This window comes from Ascidia mentula, chromosome 6 (genome assembly GCF_947561715.1).
Source record: "Ascidia mentula chromosome 6, kaAscMent1.1, whole genome shotgun sequence".
Taxonomy (NCBI): Eukaryota; Metazoa; Chordata; class Ascidiacea; order Phlebobranchia; family Ascidiidae; genus Ascidia; species Ascidia mentula.
The window spans coordinates 19170184-19194244 of NC_138571.1; the positions used below are offsets into that span (position 1 = coordinate 19170184).

Below are 24061 nucleotides of genomic sequence, written 5' to 3' on the forward strand. Positions count from 1 at the left end.
GAGTTGAAATTAATTTTTTTCGAAACAACGATGTCTAACATTTTTTGGGAGCTTTCGTAAGTAATTGTTGGATCTTAATCCACAAACTAACCAAGCATGTTTACCCAATGTACGTTTAAAATAAAGTAATGTGTTATATTACATATTTTTACCCATGCAATACTTTTTACTTCAAAAAATATCTTTTCTGAATTGGTTGGATTAATTCAAAAATAGTTGAAATACCTAGAAACATTCTATTTTGGATAACCATAATAGAATAACATAGAAAACTTATTGCGTAGAGGGTGTCTGTATAAAGGTTAAGAAACTGACGATAGTGTAGTATATCTGTTAGATGGTATAAACAACACAGCAAGCTGTCTGACTGCCGTTAAATGTGACACTTCAGTATATCGACCAGGACAAGAAGTGTAACAGGGACTGTCCCGCATAAAACGGAGCGTAGGCTATGGCACGTATTCCCGATGCATTTTAATCTTATTCAAATGTCCAATATATTTCGGGGTTTCGGAAGGAAATATCTGTTTTAGGCCCCAATATTTTTCCGAGATCTTAAAATGATTGTTCATAACCGCACATAGGAAGTAAGGTTTTCACTGACGTAATACTAACCTAGTATTTCGATTAGGCGGAAAATTTTTAATAAATTTTGCATGAGTGCCTTTTAATTTTACATCATCTTGATTGTGTTATACAAGTTGAGCACTTAGCAGCATCCTACAGGAATTTAGAAACCAGTTTAATAAATTATTTTGATTCAGATTATTATGTATTACGCACGTCAATCAGTAGCTGCACTCATAATTAAGAACTACATTGCAATGTTTTTCTGATTCTTCTTGAAACAACTCCAGTCTTTCTATAACACAGAAGCTAACGTAAACAAAATATTTGAAAGAGAATTAATTCTTTAGATTGTTGAAATTTGTTGATTAGATTCAGAATTCTAAATGCAACTTTAACTACCAAGTGAAGGAAGTTACAAAGACAGCTACGAAACATGATGGGAGTAGTGTTAGCTTTTCCACTTTGGCATTGCTTTGTCGATTTAGCCATTCTTTATCCTTATTTACCCCGCAAATACATGTTTCCCACTCTGCTTAAAATTCGTCATCACCTGCCAGTTCACCACCATGGGATCAACCAAAACCTTTTTACAACCGTGTAATGTTTTCCACATGACCTCAGGCACGTTGGACAGGCGTGGTAAAGATAAGCCGTGTTCTACATGGTTTTGCATTTTCCACGTTAATCTCCTTACGATGCGGTTTGTTTCAATATGGCATGGAAGGGTGTGTGATGCTGTTAAATTTGGCGGTGCATATGTATATTTATGTTTATTCCGCTAAGGTTATAAGACTGCACCCGACCTTGCTGGGTTCATATTGCAGGAATGATCGGAACGAATAAAAAATTCGCTCTTACAAAATCCTATTGATTAAATGGATTGAAATCGTGACCAACGTGGAAAGTGCTGGAGGGAAAAAAGGCGACCTTCAAAATACGGCCACCTTTTTCACGCGTGTATTTAAGCCTTGCATCACCGTCGCCCGATGCAAAGACAGATTTTCATTCTGCTTTAGCGTGCTGCGTGCTTTGCGTCTGACATTTGTGCGTTGTAATGCTCTGGTAAGATGCCGTACCCTCCATAGACACAACATACAATTCAAATAAGTTAAATTTACAAACCTCGGGTCCGAAGAAAGGCGTGAACAGGATTTGTTGTAGCTATTGTAGAATTAAAGACGTTGGTTTGAAATCCAAGAATACCTGAGGAACGATTTTATAAGTAGAATGTGTAGTTTGCAATGTATGAAGTAGGCAAGCAGGTAATAAATTAAATATAGATGAGAAATATGGCAGCGGTAGAGTGACGGTGCAAAGAGATGTTAGCATTTTTCTGCACCGTATTTGTGTGTACCGTTGGGTTCATATTTCAATTGCTCCGCCAAGACTCTGATGAAGTTTCGCCGTTTGTTGGACGAAATGTTGGGTGAAGGAAAATCTTCGTCTTTTTTTTGTTATGTTAAGAATTACATGGCAACAAACAGCAGTCCGACAGAATGACTTAATTAGCATTCAGGAAACCACAATGTATCGAGACGAGCTATAGATTATCAAGCGAGTTTATCATGGCGGCCAAAAGCCGCGATGCTGGTAAATTCATAAATAATGTAAACATATATAACAACACAGAGTGTGGGAACGACAATAACTTCAAATCATATAGATATTTGTACATCGTCAGATGCACCACCTGCACTTTGTATTTAAAGTTTATTGCAAATGCACATGAATTCTGATATTCCACTGTGATTTTGAATGACGAGATGTTCAGATTTTTTCCGAAAAATGACCACTGATTGTGTATATTACAGATGTCGTTGATTACAGAATAATTTTTCACTTTAATACAAATAAAGTTTGAACAGAGACCATGAGCACCACTGCTCCTCCCTCTGTGACCACAGGACTTCCTCTATCTGATGTTTATTCCTTCACAACGAACACATCCATCATCCAGGATGTAAACGGAAGCACTACTGGGAGTTTGAAGGACTTGCACAAGGAGGCGAAACTCTCACAGGAGCAAATCCTCACTGCCATCCTCGTCCCAATCTTCTTTGGTATCATCTTTTGCGTCGGAATCGTCGGAAATTCCTTGGTAATAACGGTAATGTTGAAGATATATCGCTATCAACCTCAAGGACTCAACAACACCAACCGATTCATTCTCAATCTCGCCATCGCCGACCTCTTATTCCTGGTGTTCTGTGTTCCATTCCAAGCCACAATCTACAGCATGGACGGTTGGCCGTTTGGGGCCTTCATGTGTGTTTTCTGTGAGGTTTGTCAGAAGGTCGCCATGCTCGCCAGCATCTACACCTTGGTGGCGCTTTCCTTCGACAGGTGAGCTTTTTGTTGACTTTAATCTAAAGCAGTTTTTTCCAACCTTTACCAGCTCCAACTTTTATGGCCATATTTTCTCCTGACCATTTTGATAAATAGGTGACAATTTTTTACCACTATGAGATTAGATTTTGAACAGGCGGCTCTTGCGCTTTTCGCCTACTCCTGGGACATAGCGTTAACAATCACCCTTTACAAGGTGCGTTAATACGAAGTGTGGACTTTGTCAATGACTTAACTTATAGTAACGTTTCGTGCGGCGAGACATTGTGTCTTATTGGTCAGCATTTTGTTTTAATGTGGAGTTTATTGAAATATATCGTGGTTCGTATTCATGTTTGTGCAAAATCGCAATGACCCGATCGATAAATCAACAATATTTGCTTTCCATATCAATAAATACGTGGCAATCTTTTACCACCACGAGATCAGATTTTAAACAGGTGGCTCTTACGCTTTTCGCCTACCCCTGGGACCTACGGTTAACAATCACATTCTACAAAGTGTGAAAATTTACAAATAATTTACCCTTATGGTATCATGTTTTGCGGCCCACCAGTGGGTCAAGTTATCGTTTTTGCATTCGTATTTGTGCAAAACCGTGACATGTTTAATTTATTAACGATCTAAAGACCTTGGTGTACTGCAGGCTCTACTAATCGTTTCGTTTCGAATAGAGGAATCGTTTCTCAACATTCGTGACGAACAAATAATTCTCCGTAGTTCAATATTTGGGTAGTTTGTTTGTTGTCATATTTCACATTCAAAAACGTGGATTAAACTTTAAAAAGCTTTGCATAGAAAACAAAGTAATGAAAATCCATTGATTTTGAACCGCATCCGTAGCTTTTGACGTAGATGTGGAGAAAAAAGGTTTTGAACAATAAAAATGGACAAAGGTGAAATCTTTAATCTTACAGAGGTCACAATAAGGCTGTGGTCATTAAAATTTTACGCTCGGTCGGTTTGCGATATTGCGTCGCACAAACATATGGTGGATGAACAGAAAAATCCATATTATGAAACTTAATGTAAACCCAGTTGCTGTCTGTCCACAATTAAGCATTGTCCTGCTACGTCAAGTTTTAATGACAAGACGTAAGCAGGTTCAAGCCACGCAAGCAATTTATTGTCCAACATCGACCGATGCCAAATCTCCTCCCAAGCAATTTTGTACCGAAACCATCTCCGCGGTCGCGAGGTCGGTGATTCGCAAACTGACAACATTTGTCATTTCCGGGTGTTTGTTTTGTAATAATCACTCATTCGAGCCCGACAGTAAACAAGACTCGTCGCCGCCACGCTCCAATGACCACGGTCTTTAGAATAAAGAAAGTTCCTGGTTTTTAAGCTTCGGATTTGCGAACAAGTAACACACGATTTAAAGTGAAAGCTGGTGGAAAGCTTCTGCATTCGTGTTATGTGCATAAGCAGGGTTAAAGGAAAAACATTGATACCGAAAAGATTAAATTTACAGGAAAAAAGTAACCAATGTGTATTCGTATGCTGGGTTAGATTTCTTAAATAAGTGAAAAAAAATTACTAAATTTCTCACAACTATCTAGGGGACACCAACCGTTTAATTCTTACTGGTACGTCGTTCCGGCTCACAATTAGCACTAAGTGAAAGTATTTCGTTGTAGCAAATAACCAGCCTTCAATCAATTATTTGATATTAAGCGACCTTCTCTAACTGTCGGTTGCATAATTCATGAATGACCATCGGTGACATTGAAGTCCACTGAACCGAGAATTTCTTACCTTCAACCTTCGGCCCAATAACTCATCAATAGTACCAATCGTTTCCATTGCAATTGTGATCCTTCCTGACCTGTTTGATTAACGTACAAAATACTGACGTAGATTGCAATTACCAACGTGCGTTGTGTCTTATTGGTCAGTATATTGTTTGGGTAATTTACAATTTTTTTAAAGACATTGTGGTTGAGTGGTTGGTGAGGCAACCGTTAAATCTCAAGGATTTGCAACCTGTGTAAGAGTTCGCAGGTTGCCTTCCACTCGGCCGGGTGGAATGGGACACCCTCTGCGCGTTTACTAAACTTCACGTACCAGCATTGTGTTTACAACATTCCGTCCGCCCCGCTTTACCTTGTTTGGCATCATGTCTCGAGGTGAGCCAGGTGCCACGTTAAGCTTGCGAGACTGCTGCTAAATTTCCAATAAAGTCTTTGAAATCCGCAGGTTAACACTTGTAACCTTTGGAGTTTACACAGATTTTGGTCGCGTTTGCTAAACATCAGTACAATGGTGAATGTTCGTGTTACGCGTTACATGGGTTCAAAGCTGTGTGGAAGTCAGGTGTTGAAACTTAATTATTTTTTCGCCCAACTTGTTGACTTTTTTTCGGAACAAAGCCTGATATCCGATCACGTAACGAGTGGAAAACATTGTCGTGTTTTTATCGCCGAATTAATCGACTTTTGAACCCGAACTGGCAATCCGACAGAAAATGCATTAACTTTGAAAACCACCTGGTGCATAATTGATAGGAGAGTAATTGAAAGATGGTCTGTGCAGTAAACTTTAATGGAAATATAGATTTGAATCTCTGGAACTGATCGAATCGTCACCTCTAATATCGGAAGTCACGATTCGATAATAAACAACAGATTGGACTGTCTGAAGTACAGGCAGTGAATGTTTTTTGTCTTTCAAAAATACAACGTCTTCCATGATTCTTAATGATTCTTCGTTTAATGATTCTTAATACACGTTGAGTAAAACCAAATGCATGACAGCATTAAAAGAGAATGTCACAACAAAAACAACTATTGGAACCATCTTGTTCTGTTTGGTGGACAGATCTATCCTTGTATGTCAGGTGTCCAACAAATGCAGACGATCAGTGTTCGTAGATCTTCCAGTTTTTAAAGATCGCACTGATGCTGTTTATCTGTCACTGTTATCGTGTATTTTTGATTGCACAGTAATATTACTAATTATTTAAATAATTAATTATTAAAACTGTTTCAAAGCAGTGCTTGAATGGTTCAATTGCTGAATTTAATATTTATTATGTGTTGCCGATAAAACAAGCCACAAATTCTCGCTTAGATTCAGCATTTACTTGATTTCAACACTCAGAAACGTAACCCAGACCACTGTCGGAAATGGATGTTATCGCAGGAAAATATGTTTTAATTGTGTTTGATCCCATTAGTTTTTAGACTTATCCATAATAGCCACGGCACGAATGAACCTTTCACGTAATCATTTCCATCAGCAGACTGTAGCTAATTTGAAAAGCTTAAAGTCGGCCTTCAGGTCATGAGATAATTGATTTCACGCGTTGGGTTCCGAGCATGGGAAAGTCAAAAAGCGCGGACGCCTCAAGAAAATCAATATAAGCACCCCAAGACCTGGGAATGAATTCTCCGCGGAATTTATGACGCTTTACTTTAAACTGCTTCATTTTTGTGGCAGGTTCTTCGCTGTTGTCTACGCAACTTCCGCTAAACAGCTTCGGACAAGGAAAAACGCGACCATGGGTTTAATTTTCATCTGGGTGGCTTCGATCGGAATTGGAATTCCTTCTGCTTTGACCAGAGTTCAGGTATATTGCTGCGTGAGGTAAATTGATGAATGGCTCAAATACCATCAAGCAGTTTCCTCAAATCCAGTAAATAAATATGATAAATCGACTCTTACGTACCTGAAACGTAATCATCCTTAACCACAAGAGATACTTGGCCTGCGATTAAGTTGGTCATTGATCCTTTAGCACATCAACCATCCAACCTGATAACAAACATGATTGATTCGAGCGTCACAATCTTCTCCCGAAAAGTGGTATTTGCGGTGGTACTTGATCGCAAAGGCGATTAATCACCTGAGAGTTATTCGTCAAGTTTTTCATCACGATTATGTTGCTGCAACCTTTGCAATGACCGCACGCACTTATTTTGCAAAAACACTTGACTTGCCTTTGAAATACCTCACGCGATTGGATTGCTGGGAAACCAAACAAAGGCACGAATTGGTTTATTGGGGCTGACTTACCACAAACTTCATTTTAAGTATTTGCCTGGGCACAACCACGGCTGCCCAATTATAAGGAATACAGCAATCCAGTCAAAGGAACGTATCACATAAATGCTACGCAAAACTATCATGTTAAATAAAACAATTCATTAAATGTTATTAGATTGCTGGGAAAGCAAAGAAACGCACGAATTAGTTGATCGGGGATAAGTGACCATATCATAAACCGCATTTGTATCTCATTATGTGGGAAATGTGCGCATGATGAAATGGCCACTGTATTTTCAAAGTTCACAGTAGCCTATAGCTAAATGAATGTGTCACATAAATGGAATAATACAACTTGTCTTCAGCCCTAGAATGTGATTCATGCGAAACGACATATAACCAACCCCCAGTAGCAACAGCCCTTGCTTCAAAGAGTTTATCAATGTACTAAACATACTTTGTTATCTCTTACAAGGTCTGTACAAACTAGGGCGCGGCTTGCTACAACGTTTGCTCGCACAATATTCCACCCACAGGATTCCTAAGGGGTTAATCCTGTACATAAACCACAACACAACAACTTAGAAAACCTGTCAAAAGGATAACGGTGACGTCAGCAGCTACGAGTCACGTTTACGGCACTATACAAACTTTCGCCCAATGACCGTCTAGTAAAAAGCAAACAACCATAGCTGCACTTACCACCAACGCTTGTTTTAATTTTGGAATTTTTCCTTGTATTTTGCCTCATCCATTCATTAGCTACTTTCGGCTGTTATTCATTTATGACGAAACAGTTGGAGTACGAGGGGTTGCAGTTGTGCGTCCTCAACTGGCATATGAGGGATTTGGACAAGTGGTATCAACTCTCGATCTTCATCCTGGGATACGTTCTTCCTCTTCTCATCATCCTCAGTTGTTACGTTGGAGTCCTCCACGCCATGTGCAAGAACTCCCGCAATAACAGCGCCCTCGTGAGGAACAAGAAGGCCGACAATTCGCGCAAACGAGTTACGAGGATTGTGGTGATGGTGGTGAGTCCTTGTGGTAATCTTGGTTTATTTTACACCGTCGAATTTTTGGAGTGTAAACACTGTACGAGAAAAAAAAAACCCAAACATGAACTCTAAGTTGCTGCTGCAATTAACATGAAATCTAATAAAACCAATCATGGCATGGCGCAAAATGAGCTGATAACTTTGAATAGAAAAGTCTAAGTTAATGTGCTGGACATTTTCAGGCAGACTTTTCAAACACGCCTGTGCTCATCATTAGTGCATATTATAGCTTTAATATTCAGTGTATTGTTGTTGTTGTTGACATTACATCTAAAGGTTGCTTTCGGTTTAAGATTTTCTCAGAGAAAGAAATTTGTTTTTCAGGTTGTCGTTTTCGCCATAGATTGGTTTCCCCATCATTTCATCTCCCTCTGGATCAATTTCGGAAATTTTCCCTTCACTTCGGAAACGTTCGTGTTGAAAGTATCGGCCCACTGTCTCTCCTACGCCAACTCATGTGTCAACCCACTGGTGTACGCGTTCGTCTCAAACCGATTCCGAAGCGATTTTCGACGAGCTTTCACTTGCCAGTATCTCTCCGAGGCCATGGTTAACATGAAGGCTTATTCACGTCAGGTCGTTCGATCCTTGAGCGTTCATCTTCGATCACGAAACAACAGCAGTAACAGACACGATGACGCACCACCGGAAGTCCTCAAACCTCGTCCTCCCACTATCTCCTCATCCAGATACCGAGGAAGTTCCGGAAGCGGAGGAGAGGACTTTAAACGCTTCCAGGAGCCTTCCACATCCATCATGATGCTCACGCCGAGTCTGCAACAGAGAAACGACGGGAAAGAGCTTTTTCATCCCATAGACGAGGAATTGGAGAAATTGGAAGCGGCGGAAAGTGGAGCAAAGGATGTAAGCGACCCCAAAGAAAACGAACTTCTCCTGAAAGATGAGGGAGCAGACAACAAAACTGATCTTGGCGGAACTACTGTGATAATGTCGACCTTGTAAGCGGGCAATGAAACAGTTTCAAAGCAGTATATATGTTCCACAGTTCCACTAATCATTATTGACCTGTCCCACTTTAACGGTTTGCCGCCGTTCGTAATCGGTCCCCGGGCGTCGATGATCCATTTTGAAGCTCTTGCTCATCATTTTCTCTTTTCGTTTCAACTGAGGGATTTGCAATTTAAATGATGTCTGGGTTGAGTTGGGAAAGAAGTTGATTGGTCACAAAAAATGAATTTGTTTTGTTTTTGCTTTGTCGTTTCTCGTATTCGGAAGTATCGTGTACATTTTTCCAAGTTGTTTCATTTTCTCCATAACGCCAAACCTACGGCAACAAACTGTATATATATAGGGACAAACCTATGTGCTCCAATAAAGCAAAAGGTGAAAAGTGAAGCTTTTTTGCCTCTTTACGCTACCGACTCAGTTCAAAAAAAGATTTACTCGGTAGTTGTAATGAAAATTTTCTTTTCAGTAAACCTTCGGTCCAACTTTCAACTCATCAGGGTCACAAATTATAATAACTGGGGGACAAATTGTCCTCGAGAAATAGTGTTTACAGTACAAGAGGCGCAACCAAAACGGACAAAAAACGTGTGTTGAACTACAATATGAACAAACAGGACATTGGCGACAGTATTTTATACAAAAAATAGCGGGCCAGATTTGGCCAATATGTCGGATTTATGTCTTTTAACTGAAACATCGACTTTCTGAGAGAAAGTTGACATTGGGGTGTACCCTAAAATTCTTACTCAAAAACTCTACCTTCTTGAGTGTGGGAACTTTCTGGTAAAGGGTTTGTGAGACTGTTATCTCCCCTGGGGAAAAGACCATATAATCCATACCTGCGCAAAGTCAATGCGTCTTAAGCTTGAACAGATGGGCGCGGGGCCCGATTTGGATCTGGGGATTTGCAACACCAAATTGGAAATTTGAAACGTTGGCACAGTGTTCAACTTTGGATTATTTTTATTGTGGGTTTAAAATTTTGAAATTTTTACACATTTCTGAGAAAATCTGATTTTTAGCATGCGAGTTACAAATACTTTGGTTTTTTCATTATTTTTAATTGTTTTGTGTGTTTTTTGACGTCGGGCGCTTGACCAATGCTGTCAACTACCGTGTGTTCGGCAATTCAATTTAGCAAAGGGTGATGAGCGACCTCAAGCGGCCAAAATATCTACCAATTAAGGCCCAAATGGAATACATAGGCCTATACATGTCGGTAAATTTGATACAAAATGCGGCAAAGGCCGTCAGCGAACCTCGACTATTAAATATTCATGTAGAAAGACCACCACCGACATGGCAACCAGCGGCTTGGCTGCCAACTTTCGATAGGGAGAGAGGTTGATAACCAAGCCAACTCGTAATGCATAATTTAAACAAGCCATTTGGCAAAGCATTAAATAGTGAAAAGCTGCCGTTCTTTTTGATAAGCCCTGGATTCGTTGATCGTTTAAGCAGGGGTAAGATTTTATTAATGACCCGTAGGTCAATTACCGACGTTATCGCTTAATTAAGCCTACAGCGAAAACGCATTATACCTCGACCTTGTAAATGATAAAAGGTCATTCAATTTCATACCTAGGCCCATCACCACTGCCTAAACAATGAGTTGTTACATTTTGTGATCCCTCACCAGGTCGATATGATTTACGCGCACAAAGACCTTTGCAGGAGCCATTTATAGAAAATCGTTGGCGGATTCCTATTATACTATTCTCCTACAAACATATATTATGATCGATCTGATTTTAAACAAGGCGTATTTAGTCAGAGTGTTGCAACATGTTTCGTCGATGCACATTGTAAACTACATGCACGAAAAATTGCAGCGAACATTTGCAAACAGGCAAAGTTTGTTTGACACAGTTGCTCTGCACACGATGTCAGATTCAGAACATAGGGCCAATATTTTTATATTAATGTCACCTAAAACTTGTTGGAGGTCGACAAAAAGTTGCCTGAAGAGAAATGAGGTTTGATTATGATCAACGCCCCTGTGTGTCGTTTTAAAGTGTTACCATGAACCGGAATAATCAAAGGCGACAATCCCGACAGGAAATCTATTGAAGAAAGATCACGTGTTGGTTCCAAGGTAAATGCATTGGGATCAACATGACGCCGTCGATACCAATACACGGTGTTGGAGCACGACGGAAAATAATTACCGGGTCATTCATCAAGTCATCGATTTTTCGTTCCTCTGGGAATTCTTGTTAGGACGGTGGTTATAAAGCAAATGCCATTTTTTAATTTTTGCTCAACACTCCAATCTTTAAAGGTAAAACCAGAGTTTCTCAATAAAAATGGAATATTTCTTATGTTACAATCTCCTTTGCACATAAACAATAAGGGGGGGCTAAACTATAAAGTTCGACATTTAGAAAACTGCTGCGTTATAACTTTTTTGCATTTTGAAAGCTTCACTGCATTTGCGACGCATCTAATGTAAGTATCAAACCAGGACCACACTAACTTTACAATTTTAGAACTTTTTGTTTTTTGCCTCCATTTTTTCTTAGCAGCTAAAACGGTTTTGTTTCAAGCCACGACCTTAGAAACTCAAAAGAGGGCACCAGGGAATCGCAACGCCCAGTTGGAAAACCACTGAATAAGAAGACAAGATTTTACCATTGTGACGGGGAATCGGTAACTTTGATTGGGTTGTTTGACCCCAGAAATCTCAGGTTCAAATCCAGGTGTGGTCAAACAATAGCCTACATATTTAAAGTAAAATCATGAGGTAGGCTATACGTAAGAGAGCGCGGGTTCGAATCCCGACCAAATCCGTTGACTCAGGCATTTTAGTCGAATACCGACGTAGTCACAAAACGGTTAAACGCCTGATAAACAAGTCTACATTACGAATGAGGTATGAAAAAAACTTGGTGACAACTTAAAAAGCTAACCGCATTTCTTCACGCCAGTGTTAGTCGTTTTGGTACACAGTGATGTGGTCCGACATACTCACTTTTAGGCGATTCGGTTCCGCTGTTTCCACGGTTTTTGCGTTTGGCCCTTTTATTATGTTTTATAATTGCCCCGCATTGGCTGTCATTCTAACCTTTTTGGAAAAATATTAACATTTTTCTTGCTTTTATGCCAGGATGCGAGCCGTGGATAAAACCAATGAGGTTATCGAGCCCGGTTCCCATGTGAAGGTGATTTTTAAGGTCAATAAAAAATAAATAAAAAGAAATGAACCTCTGTTAAAAAAATTAAACGGTGATTTTATTGATGTGTCGAAGTCTGCGTATAAATAGCCCTTTAATAACAAGCGACACACCATTGCAAGTTCTTGTAGCCAGTGTGATGACACATGGCACCCGTGTCCTGGTAATTGGATGATGTTGCAAACGTTCATGTCGGTTGGCTGCTTGTTCTTTGAGAACTCTCAGAGCCTTGTTTTGCTTCTGATAATAACGTGTGCAACAGTTTAACCCTCGAGTAATTTAATCAACAAGACTGACAATTGTCTCATGATTAATGCTACTGGTTAGTAAAATAATACACTTCGTTTCAGTAAGCAGTAAAATACGACATCAGAATTGAAAACTGTCGCTACCGGAGTTTTGCCAGTAAAACGTGATTGGCTAAAAATGATCACGTGATTTAAAACTGGTGATGTCAACAGGAGGTTTTGTTACGCGCGATAAACAAACACTCACGATGTGATACAATCAACAGTGCATGAATATCGTGGGTAAACAAATAGTAACATTCCGTGACATCACACAGGAAATAATTGTTCTTGTTGTTGTCACACATTGGAGTGAGCAGGCCTTCAATCCCATGAGAGGTTGCTTTTTCATTAGACGGCTCCAAGAGTTTTTAACTAAGAATACATGAGATAATAACGTACAACACTTAACACTGCTGCAATACCCTTCCAATAAAATCTGTATTAAAAATAACTAAATTATACACAAATGAATCAAGTTCTTTCAAGAATCTCAATACACAATATTGATCATAAATTTCAACAACACAAAATTGGCAACTAATACAGTGCATCATTCCTAGTACAGATTTGCAATTAAAATGTTTCAACTTCAAGAAATCAACCTAACCAGCAACATTTCTTTGGCGTGACAAAAGTGAAAACTAAAATGTCAATTTCAAACATTTGCTTAATATAGCGAAACATGTTTTCTGAAACTAGAAGCATTGACACAAAGTTGCAAAAGTAATATTTGAAATTGTACAGATTCAGGTAGAAATGATGAAGTGGAAACCACAAACAGAATCTATTCCTTCAGAGGAATGGCCTTCAGATATATTTCTTCTTTTGGTTTCATGCTCAATTTGAAAATAATTTCAGCAGGAGGTTTCTGGATAAAAAATAAATAACACATAGATGCCAAAAAAGTAACATTTTTCTATCATTAAATTAACCTTTTTTGATGCCACTTTTTGCACGTCATGGATCAAAAACTTTAAAGTTGACTTTATAATTTTGAAAACCTTATTAAAGTCACTGAAAGATGATTGTTTTTGCAAAACTTATATTTAAAAAAATTTACATAATCATAATATATTTACAAAAAATACATTTGAAATGGAGTTTATACTGTTGTGAAAAGCAAACATTTGTTTGTGTGATGGGAAGTTAACACAAATTGTCACACGTTTAATGGCTTTTGGCCCAGTTGCCCATGTCATGTTCATTCGGACCACACTTTTGCTTTGCTATTGGGTAAAACTACAACAATTGAAAGTTCACAATATTAGCAAGAAACAAACACATAATAGTATAAATGTATTATATTGTCATCAGCACTGATAATGGGCACAGCAGTGTTTGAAACTTTTGCTTACAATGATCAGCATATTAGCTTTGGCTTTCCTACTTAGTGTATATTAAACATAACAATAAGCCAAAATCACCAACTTACTGGTGTATGTGAACAGGCATCCAGTTCAAAATTAAGTAATAGTTTACAGAAAGCAAGTTTGATTTCCATGAGTGCAAATCTCATTCCAATGCAGTTCCTCGGACCAGCTCCGAAAGGTTGGAACACCATTGGGTCAATTTTGCTCATGTCTTCCATTCTGTGAAATGTCAAGACTTGAGCAAAAATACCAAAGTAAAGTTTTAGCAATTAAAGCAAATAAGTCCTATGAGGTATTTTATATGGGGTTAATTAGTAATTCATGCAAAACACATGCACCCCAAAAGCTGAATTTTGTGAAACTGTGCCAGATTTGTAACATTTAAATAAGCACTTAGTTCAGTGCCCAGCAGATGATGGAGTCACAAGAAGAGGAAGTCTTTGCCCTCCCACTTGGCCTGCAAGATCATCAATAGTCACAATTCACCTTTCTGGCTTAAACTCAAGTGGTTCATCCCAAAACTTTTCATCCCTCGCCATTCCGTAAGTCGGAATATCAACAACCATTCCTTCCAGTATTGTTATCCCGTCGATAGTTATAGTTTCTGAACACTGCCGGGAGTTTCTAGAAAACAACTGTTTTAACTTTTATTGAATCCATCAAACACAGACATCAGCAACACTAGCCCGTAGGCAGTGGTAGGATTCAAACATTGTAATATCCAGTAGTAGCAGAACATAGTGGCAGTGGAAATACAGTGGTCTAAGTAAAACACAGGCCTACACATCTGCTTGTTAACAAACAAAACAACAGGTTCGCTGGCATCTATAAAATACCAAAAAGGCTGAACCCCACCAAATCTGGCCAATTGGTCGGCCTTTTTAATAATCAACAATTTTTGAAAAAGTTAGCCCACCCTTGAAAAAAACTGATATCCAGGTTTTACCAAACCACAAAACTGTTTCTACTGCAAAGGTTGGTTGGTATAAGTGGTTGCAAGAAGTGTATCAGGTAGGTTTAACTTAATTGAATAAGTAAATTTTAAAGTCTGTAAATTACCCACCTCACTGCTGGAGGGTAAAGGCGCATTGATTCATTCAAACATTGCATCAGATACTTCATCTGGTTGATTGCTTCATATGTCAATCCACCCTGAGAATTATAGAAATAATATTAAAATTTTGGGTTGATATTGCTATAAAGTTTCCTAAATTAATTTCACAGAGTAAGTTTAAGACAATAGAATAAATAAAATATAAACTAGATAATAATAAGACAGAACAAATATAAAAAAAAAACTTGTATATGGTGAAGTAACAAGCCTCTGATTTACATCAGCAAATTTAAAATAACATAAGCTGGACACCAGCAAAAAGTTGATCCAGGTCTAACTAACATGCTCTTCCAAGACTGTTTTGATTTCTTCTCTGGCAAGTTCTTGGTTTTGTTTGTGGCAAGCCAAGTTGTAAGCCAGGAAGATCATGGCACTGGAAGTTGTCTCATATCCAGCCATCATCATGAATACACTATTTCCCGTAATTTCATGCCTGGTCAAACCTTCCAAAAAATACACAATATGCCTTATATTTATTCCGATTCAAATTATTTACATGTGTTTTGTGGCTTGCAGGCTTGGCAGCCCAGGCATTGCAGCCTAGCTGAAACAGCCAGTTTTTCCAACAAGTCCTTGCTTGGCAATCACTTATCGTATCACGATCATTAGGTTTGGGCTGCGAAGCCTGTAAACCTTATGATCTCAATACGATAGCTGTGATCACCAAACAAGGACCTGTGCAGTGAGGCGATCCTCCTAATCATGCCATTGCATGAAATATTACTATGTATTTTGTGTTCGTAGTATGGATGTTTCATAAATGTAAATAGTTATACCTTTAGTTGCATGTTTTGCTTCGTCTTCGCTTACTTCTGACTGCAACATTGAGCGCATAATGTCCATCTTTCCCTAGCAAGTGCAACATATAAATAAAGAGGTTTTGGCAAAGCAACACAATGTTATTGACTCTTCTTTTTGCAAGAAGCAATTGGCATTAAATAAGATGTGATTAAGTCACAAATTGAAAGGATAATTCTGAGTATAAAGGATAAGATTTTCAAGTTTTGTAGTGTATATAGTTTGTTCAGTGAAAAAAAGCTAGGTTATGCATGACTGAGCAGCAAGGTGGGATAATTGCATAGAATTCAAGTGCAAAATCATTGGTTTGTCGCCATTGGGTGCCACAAAATCTATTTAAATTTCACAGGGGTGTCTTTATTTCAATAAAAGATTGGTTGCTCTATTCTGTGATCGCCAAATATAAAGGGCCTGCGCAGTGGGGTGATCCTCCCTTGCTATGTGAAAGCATGGTATTACTTATGCGTTGCTCTATTCTGTTGACCACTTAGATACCTGATGTTCTGATTCTTTCTGTTTCTGAACTACATGATCCGTAAGCGAGGCAAAATAATCTGTCACTTCGTGATCAAATATTGAGTAGCCAAAAAATCCAGCAATTTTCTCAGTGACTGGAAATATCACTACACACAAAAACGCTTGTGAACGTCGTATTTGAATATAGAATAATAAACTTACCAAAAAAGAGAAAAAACATGTTTTTTACAAGACTTCGGTCAAATGCTTTCCTTGCCATTATCACAACTTTAGATTCTTTTTCATTATGATCCTGAATGAAAAATGAGTTGCATAAAATAAACAAGGCGTATTGAACATAATAAATTTGAATTGTGAATAGAATTCTTATTTCTCAATCAAAGTCAACAATACAAAATAAAAGTTAAAATTTAAAGAGCACGACAAAATTAATTGGGGTTTGATTTGACATTAACCTGACCCGTATATAAATTACGATAAGCCCCCAGATGCAAACAAAAAGTAATTTTAAACTCCATACCTGGCTGTGTACATTTACCCCAAATGCTGCAGAACAAATAGAATCCAGAGAAAGTTTTCCAAATATACTGTAAGTGTCGCAAAATATTTTTTTAAAAATAATACTTTCTGGCAAATAATATGCTCACTCTTTGGTGTCAAATTCACCATTGTGTTCTGCAGCTGTTCGTTTTAGGTTTTCAACCAATAAATCCGTACACTGATCAACGATAACAAACATTTCTTTCAGTTTTGAAGATGAAAATGTTGGTGAAAGTGTGTGTCTGTTGTTCATAAACTTTACATGTGAACAAATTAAAGTTACTAGAATTCGAGGGAACTTAGTTGAAAAGGAATGACCCAACATGTTTTGCTACCGTTTACTGACCACAGGCAATATACCAATGAAAACTTGGACAAACTCATGTGCAAATAAGCAACTTGGCAGTCAACCAGACTTAAACAACAAAAGATTTGCACAACACACTTTTCTAAGCACGTGTTTGTTTGTTGAAATCTTCACCTTTTTGACAACACTTAGCGACATACTAAGAAGTGAGTTGCGATGGTGTTTATGAAACCAGCTTAGAATAAAAGTGGAAAGTCTATACCAAGGCCACACTAGTTGAACATTATCATGAAAGGTAAATGGTTACCTTATTCTTTTCCATTTTTCCCCTGATACTGTTGCCAAAGCAGAGCCCATCACTTTGCCACTAACATTTTGAAAGCTTCGCTGTAAAAATAATTCCCAATAGTTAAAGCAAATTTATTTAAAACACTTTCCACAAAAATTTTTGCTGGTGTTGTTGCATAAGGAATTTCAGAAGATTTGATCTGTTAATTTTATGCCAATGTTTATTTTACATGTTCTAGGCAGTTAAATTTTTTTCTCAACAAAAGTGATGTTAGTTTTAATGACAGAAAGACAGGTACTCTAAAATAAAAAATTAAATATTGCAGTTTGTTTTCATATAATTCAGTTATAATTATGAAACACATATGCATGCATAAAACCACTTATACTTCTCGATCTGAGAAATTGTGGGATTCTCTGATCATAATTTTTTTGAGAACTTCAGGGTCACTGATTCCAATTCGTGGGTTCAGCCCATTGTAAACACTGCATGACATTAAGGTCATGAATACAGAAAATGCAAATACACTGGGACACAGAGTTTTCGCCAAACTCCACATATGACATGCGCAAAAGAGCCATAATAGTCAATGAGAGCTGCAGACAGGTGTACATACTGTGTGTGTCTGCTAGTCTAACAGCTAGCATATGTCACGGTCACCAGCTGCACTGATGAGACCTTACAGGTCGAAACAGTGTGTACTCCTGTCTGCAGCTTTCATCCACATATAAGTCTGTGTAACATGGAAATCTGTGTGAATGTTAACAGTGAGTAGTGAACAACACAATAACCTGTTATTTTGGTTGTATAATTGAATTAAAATACTACACTAAATTATAGCATTAATATTGGCACATATTTCAAAGTTACATAGGACTATATGTGGATCAAGTTTGGCAAAACTCTGTGGCCCGTTGTATTAGTATTTTCCCATGTGTACTTGTATGCTATTGTTGAGTATTTTTTTGTTTAATAAACATACATATAACTTCCACATATAGGTCATGTTTATGAATCCAAACAACTTACCCATATACACGGCCATATTTTTTCATTAACTCCCAGTCTTTCATGAAGAACTGCAAAGCAATAAAGTATCAGTGTGTTTGTAGATGACATATATATAAACTAATGCTCAACACTTACAATTTCTGGTTTTTCAAAATGTTTTCCCAGGTTTCCCATGTTCAATATGGATGGAGGGTCGTGCGGAATTCCCAAGTTTCTCATTACCTGCCATTTGCTGTTGATGTAATACCTGGAAAACAATCAATTAAGTTTTTTTACCCATTGCAACAAATATTGTCACAGTATAAAGAGTTTGCTGCACCAACCTGATCAAAAAAAATATGATTATTATGAGTGTCCATGTTTCCAATGACAATATATCCAGTGGTGTGATCATGTTTAATGTGTTTTGAAAACAAAAACTATAGCAAACTGTAGTTTAGCATTTAGATAGCGTTTTAGTATTTTCAATGTGGTTGAATTTCGAATACTAAATGTTAAATCATTTAGCTGATCGTTGTAAGTCACGCCATGGCTGCGCTGATAAACGAATTAGGTCGAAACAGTTGCCCTGTTAGCAGCTCTCTAAAAAAAACATTGTTGACATCGTTATCAATGTTCGATCCCGATTCTGGATATACAAAAGCTGCAAACACTGGCACTCATAGCTCACTCGTTATTATTCGCATTTTACGAAGTTAACACATGACATTTATACAAATCAGTACGTCACTACACGCTGACGAAATGGAGTCACAATATTCCGTGATTTGCAACACATTTCATCACACTTGCTGTTTACAAATTACTCATGCGTAACGGTACAAGAGTATCAAGGATTTATTCAAGAGTATCAAGGATTTAAGTTCAAAGATATCAACAACAATATTACGTCCAAAATCATTGTTCTCAGATTGCGTTGTTATGTATTTCTTGACTCGAACTTTAATTGAAAAACTGTTATATTTAAAACAAAGTTTGTACAAATGGTGGATAGTACTTCCCCTGTTTTGAAACAAAAAGTCAAAGATTTCACTGAATTCTGTTCCTCTCTCATATCAATTTGCACAATGTGACGGCAATCATTATATAAGCAATAACTATTAGAAATGAAATGAAAAAACAAAAATTTGGATCAGAAATGAAATGAACAAAAAAAAAGTTTAAAATTGGGATCGCTTGTATGATAAAATCTTCATTAGGTTTAAATTTAATTGAGATCGCCTTTTATTTGATTATGTTAGTCAAAATCCTTGCAAGGAATTAATGATTATTTATTGTCCAATGGTGAAGCTTTTAGATGAAGAGTTTCAACTTTGGGTCGAATTCCAATTCCTAACATTACTTCCACAGGTGGTTTCTGAAAAAGAAATTAACACCATACAATGAAATTCATGTATAACTGTTTTAATTCAACATCAATAGCCACAAACTGACAGGTGTATCAGGACAAACATCAAGTTCAAAGTTAAGCAACAATTTGCATATTGCTATTTTTATTTTCAAAAGAGCAAATCTCATTCCAATGCAGTTTCTCGGTCCAGCACTAAATGGTTGGAAGATGATCGGATCAATTTTACTCATGTCTTCCATTCTGTAATGAAAATACAAACCCTCGCAAACAACTTTTTCAATTAGTCTGGGTAAATGAAATGACAGAAATATTAAGACCAAAACATTTTTGTGCGTCTGTTTGTACAAACTATTTTTATTCTCCTTGAAACATCATTGTTTTGAAATCTATAGCACACCTTTCTGGCTTGAATTCCAAAGGATCATCCCAATACTCTGGGTCTCTTGCCATTGCAAAGGCAGGAATATCCACATTTACACCTTTTGGGATAGTGAGACCATTAATTGTTGTTTCCTTGACACAAAATCTTGAATTTCTGTGCAAGTCACTTTGTTTCAGAAATCTTTTTTTGAGATGCATGAGTACTTAGGTGACAAAATAATATATCCTAAATATGCTACATTTAATGAAAATCAATAGTTATAAATACAGCAATTACAAAACCTATATTAAGTTTTTGTTTGTAGTTAATAAACACATCATATCATCCAATATACCTTACTGATGGTGTATAAAGCCTCAGTGACTCATTAATGCATTGGGTCATGTATTTCATTTTATTAATTTTCTCATAAATAAGAAGCTTTTGCTAGGAAAAGAAAGTATTTATTTGTTGAGGAAAATAAATTTAATTTAGCAAAATTGTAAACTTGTCCTAAAGCCTATGTATTACAGAATAAGTTTGAATGATTCAAATCAAAGAGCTGCAATAAAATGCAATGTTGTAATATTTCTGTGATTCAAACTTTGAACTAATACACTTACATCACTCTGAAACGTTTCTTGTATTTCCTCTCTGAGTTTTTGCTGAACATCTTTATGCCAAGCAAGGTTGTAGACAAGGAAAGTTAATGCACTTGATGTTGTGTCATAACCAGCCAATAATAACACCATGCTGTTACCTGTGATCTCCATTTTAGTCATACCTGAAAAAAATCAACAAATTAATATGAGACCATTGAGTATCAATAAAATTTTTTGACAACCTGTTGGGATTGCTAATATTGGCATAAACATAACTGTACCAGTGACATTACATTATGGCTTTTTTGCACATAGTTAGAATGGCAAATAGCAAGTCCTTGCAAAAACTACACAATTAAATCAGCCAATATGTTTTGTTCTAATGTATATTTTGTCAATTTTTTTTTGTATTACTTTGTTTTTTTGCATAAACAACTTTTTATTTAAACTTTTTGTTTTCACCTTTTTGCTGGACTTTTGCTTCTTCTTCAGTAATAAGCGAATCATTCATAATGTCTAATATACTGTTGACCTGCCATCAAAGACAAATTATTATTGTCAAAGCACACAGAATGGCAAACAACTAAAATAAATATTGTAGATAAACTTGAGATTTGTTTGGAACATAATGTGTGCAATTATGTGAATGTGAAATTACTTTGTTTACAATGACATGATAGTTAATGGTTTAGTCAATCTATGATTTAGTGCAATATTTTGTAAAGGTTTCCAGCATAGTAACTTCATTCTTAAATTGGAAAATTTAAATGCCGGACCTGTTCAGAAGTCTTGCTTTTTCGTTTGTTCATCATGGTCTCTGCAAGATCTGAAATATGATTTATAGCATCTTTGGGAAGAAATGATATGTTGAGGAGATTCATAACTTTTTCCAGGGGTGGAAACAATACTATGAAACAAAATGACAAAGAAACTTTTTAAGGTATGAGTTGTCTAAGCCTAAAATAAATTTAAGCATATGAACACAAATCAGGTTAAAAAATATATCTTGTATTGCATGAGTGTTGATTTAAACCACAACTGCAAATTTCATCCTGGTGATCACTCTGCTTTCAGTATTATTAGTACACACAAAAAGCACTTGCTATTAACAACATCAAGGCTGTTGAAATGCAGGGATATATATTTAAATGTATATGCCAGCTATTGTATGTGTGGTGGATCTATGCATCGAAATGATAACCTGGCAATCATTGTCCTTTTAGCATTAACACAAGAAGCACTTGCTACAGGCAGGATCAGCCTGGTAAAATTCTTGGTACTTACAGACAAGTAAGGCAAAAGGATTTGAAAAAAATGATGTGGAAGTAATTTTCTTTGCCATTTTGATTGTTTTGGAATTCTCATTTGTCTGAAAAAAATATTGGAACCCACATGTACCAGATATTCATGAAAAAATGAAAATTTATTGCTTACTTGTACCCCAACTTCAACTCCCAAACCAGCAGAACACAATGCATCAAGTGTATACTTTGAAAGCAAACTAAAAAAATCAACATTAATATAAATGACTTAAAAAATTAAAAAATTGCGATCTAACCCAAAGTCCAAAGCTTTGCTTTAAAATTAGGTACAGTCATAATTATTTATACTAGAATATAATAAATAAAAAAAACTAAACCAAAAATTCACCTTTTTGTATCAAACTTTCCATCATTTTCAATTTTTCTGAGATTTTCAACCATGACATCAGCACACTTTTCTGTGACTGAAAACATTCCTCTAAGTTTTGCTGTCGAAAATATTGGAGACATTGTGTGCCTGAGAACAAGATATATTTTGCTAGTAACGTTTATTAAACGTATATACTTTTAATGTCTCATATGAAATGTAGTAAAAATCTGTAGCACTGCATTTTAATTGACCTGCTCAAAAAGTCATATAAACAATGCTGTCTCAAAGAACAAAGGCTCACTGATTTTGACACTTTAGAATGAAAATCATGAATATTATTCCAACCTTACTCTTTTCCATGTAGCACCACTGATTTCTATCAAGCCATATTGCAAAGCTGTTCCATTTAACTTGAGAAACAATTTCTGTTTGCATAAATTGTGCATGTTAGATGTTACATTTTATTAGGCAGATTATCCTGTATTAATTACTTGTTTAAAGTGGTGTGTAATTATTTTTAAATACTAAATCAAATAGCATGATTATTGTTGCATTTATTACATTCATTTTTAGTCATAGGAATACATATTTTTTAAATTGTGTGAATTTTATTGAGACAATATTCTTTTCTACTTTTCTTATGGGAAAATTATTAAATTCTTTGATCATGATTTGCTTGAGAATGTCTGGATCGCTGATCATGATGCGTGGAGTGGTTCCAACATAATTCCTGTTTTGCAAACACATTCTTTTATTAAAATCACAATCTTACCAAAATTGTTGTTTAATAGGCTTTTGCAAAATATTTATATACATCAGCAAAAAAATACAATTTTTAGCTGCTATCTTATTTTAAATTGTGTTTGCATCGCTCAACAGCAAAAAACTTTCTGGGATTTTGAATGGGAATTGATCTAATTTTCTTTGAATAAAATTTCAAACTTAACACAATAATTGTTTAATAGGCAATATTATTAGGTAATAAATTTTGGTTAAATGCATTTTTAGCTGCTGTGTTCTTTCAAAAGTTCATGTGCATCGTGCAACAGCAAATAATTCCTTAAATTTTAATTGAGCATTGATCTGGAAACACAATGGGCAACCCACATGGAAACCCTTTACTAGCAGCACTTTACTTGGTCACAAATTGAAATGTACTTTGAACTGTCTCTCACCCATAGACCTTTCCAAACTTCTGTTTCAACTTCAGATCCCTTGTGAAAAACTAGTCCAGACGATTAAAATAGTTTACATTTTGTTTGAACAGAAATAACCTATGTTGAAATTCACCTCCCTGGGTTTATCCCCAACCATGTGCTTCAATGTTCCAAACTTCATAATACTCGGTGGGTAATGAGGAATGTTGTACCTCGCAAGAAACTGCCATTTTCTATGCAGATAAAACCTGGGAAGTATAGAAATATTGCCAAAGCTTGGAGCATATATACATAAAGTTGCTGATGTTAAAGTAATGCCCTTACAAACTTAAATTTTTTAAGATTTTCTGTTAAACTTATAGTGTTGTGAAATAATGGGAAGTTGACTTAACATGATATATATAAACAGTCTTTAACATTCATTTTCACTCTGTTTTTTTATTTTCCTGTATTGTGTTAAAACTTGATAGCTTTTCACCTTGCTAACAACAGCAGAGTAACAATAAGAATCCATGTTTCCAGAGACAAAATATTGAGTGGAGTAATCATGTTACAATAAACCACAAGTGCTTAATGCATACACTCCTGGACCTTTGTATAAATAAACTTCCTTTTTATGAAACAGCATAAAATGAAAACTAAGTCTCTGATTACTACGA

General features: G+C 36.5%; 3 protein-coding genes across 3 annotated transcripts; 1 reads left to right on the plus strand and 2 right to left on the minus strand.

Annotated features, from left to right (window-relative positions):
* Window positions 1–2389: 2389 nt before the first annotated feature.
* LOC145906078 (galanin receptor type 1-like) lies at window positions 2390–9268 on the plus strand. Its single transcript, XM_082993460.1, has 4 exons — window positions 2390–2913; window positions 6358–6487; window positions 7701–7937; window positions 8286–9268. The coding sequence occupies exons 1-4, from the start codon at window positions 2441–2443 to the stop codon at window positions 8922–8924; spliced, it is 1479 nt and encodes a 492-aa protein (XP_082849586.1). The 5' UTR covers window positions 2390–2440; the 3' UTR covers window positions 8925–9268.
* Window positions 9269–12669: 3401 nt separating this feature from the next.
* LOC145906242 (cytochrome P450 3A4-like) lies at window positions 12670–18877 on the minus strand. Its single transcript, XM_082993669.1, has 15 exons — window positions 18623–18877; window positions 18435–18546; window positions 18318–18367; window positions 17677–17773; window positions 17307–17386; window positions 16800–16934; window positions 16673–16739; window positions 16354–16444; window positions 16171–16298; window positions 15654–15726; window positions 15160–15320; window positions 14827–14915; window positions 14250–14387; window positions 13826–13982; window positions 12670–13261 (listed from the first exon to the last, which is right to left on the minus strand). The coding sequence occupies exons 1-15, from the start codon at window positions 18691–18693 to the stop codon at window positions 13178–13180; spliced, it is 1533 nt and encodes a 510-aa protein (XP_082849795.1). The 5' UTR covers window positions 18694–18877; the 3' UTR covers window positions 12670–13177.
* Window positions 18878–19281: 404 nt separating this feature from the next.
* Window positions 19282–23981, minus strand: LOC145907397 (cytochrome P450 3A11-like). The gene is made up of 15 exons (XM_082994815.1): window positions 23881–23981; window positions 23536–23650; window positions 23421–23470; window positions 22879–22975; window positions 22591–22670; window positions 22264–22392; window positions 22048–22114; window positions 21898–21982; window positions 21390–21520; window positions 21076–21145; window positions 20635–20795; window positions 20367–20452; window positions 20048–20185; window positions 19734–19890; window positions 19282–19656 (listed from the first exon to the last, which is right to left on the minus strand). Exons 1-15 carry the CDS (start codon window positions 23949–23951, stop codon window positions 19567–19569), a joined length of 1527 nt encoding a protein of 508 aa, XP_082850941.1. The 5' UTR covers window positions 23952–23981; the 3' UTR covers window positions 19282–19566.
* Window positions 23982–24061: the final 80 nt, after the last annotated feature.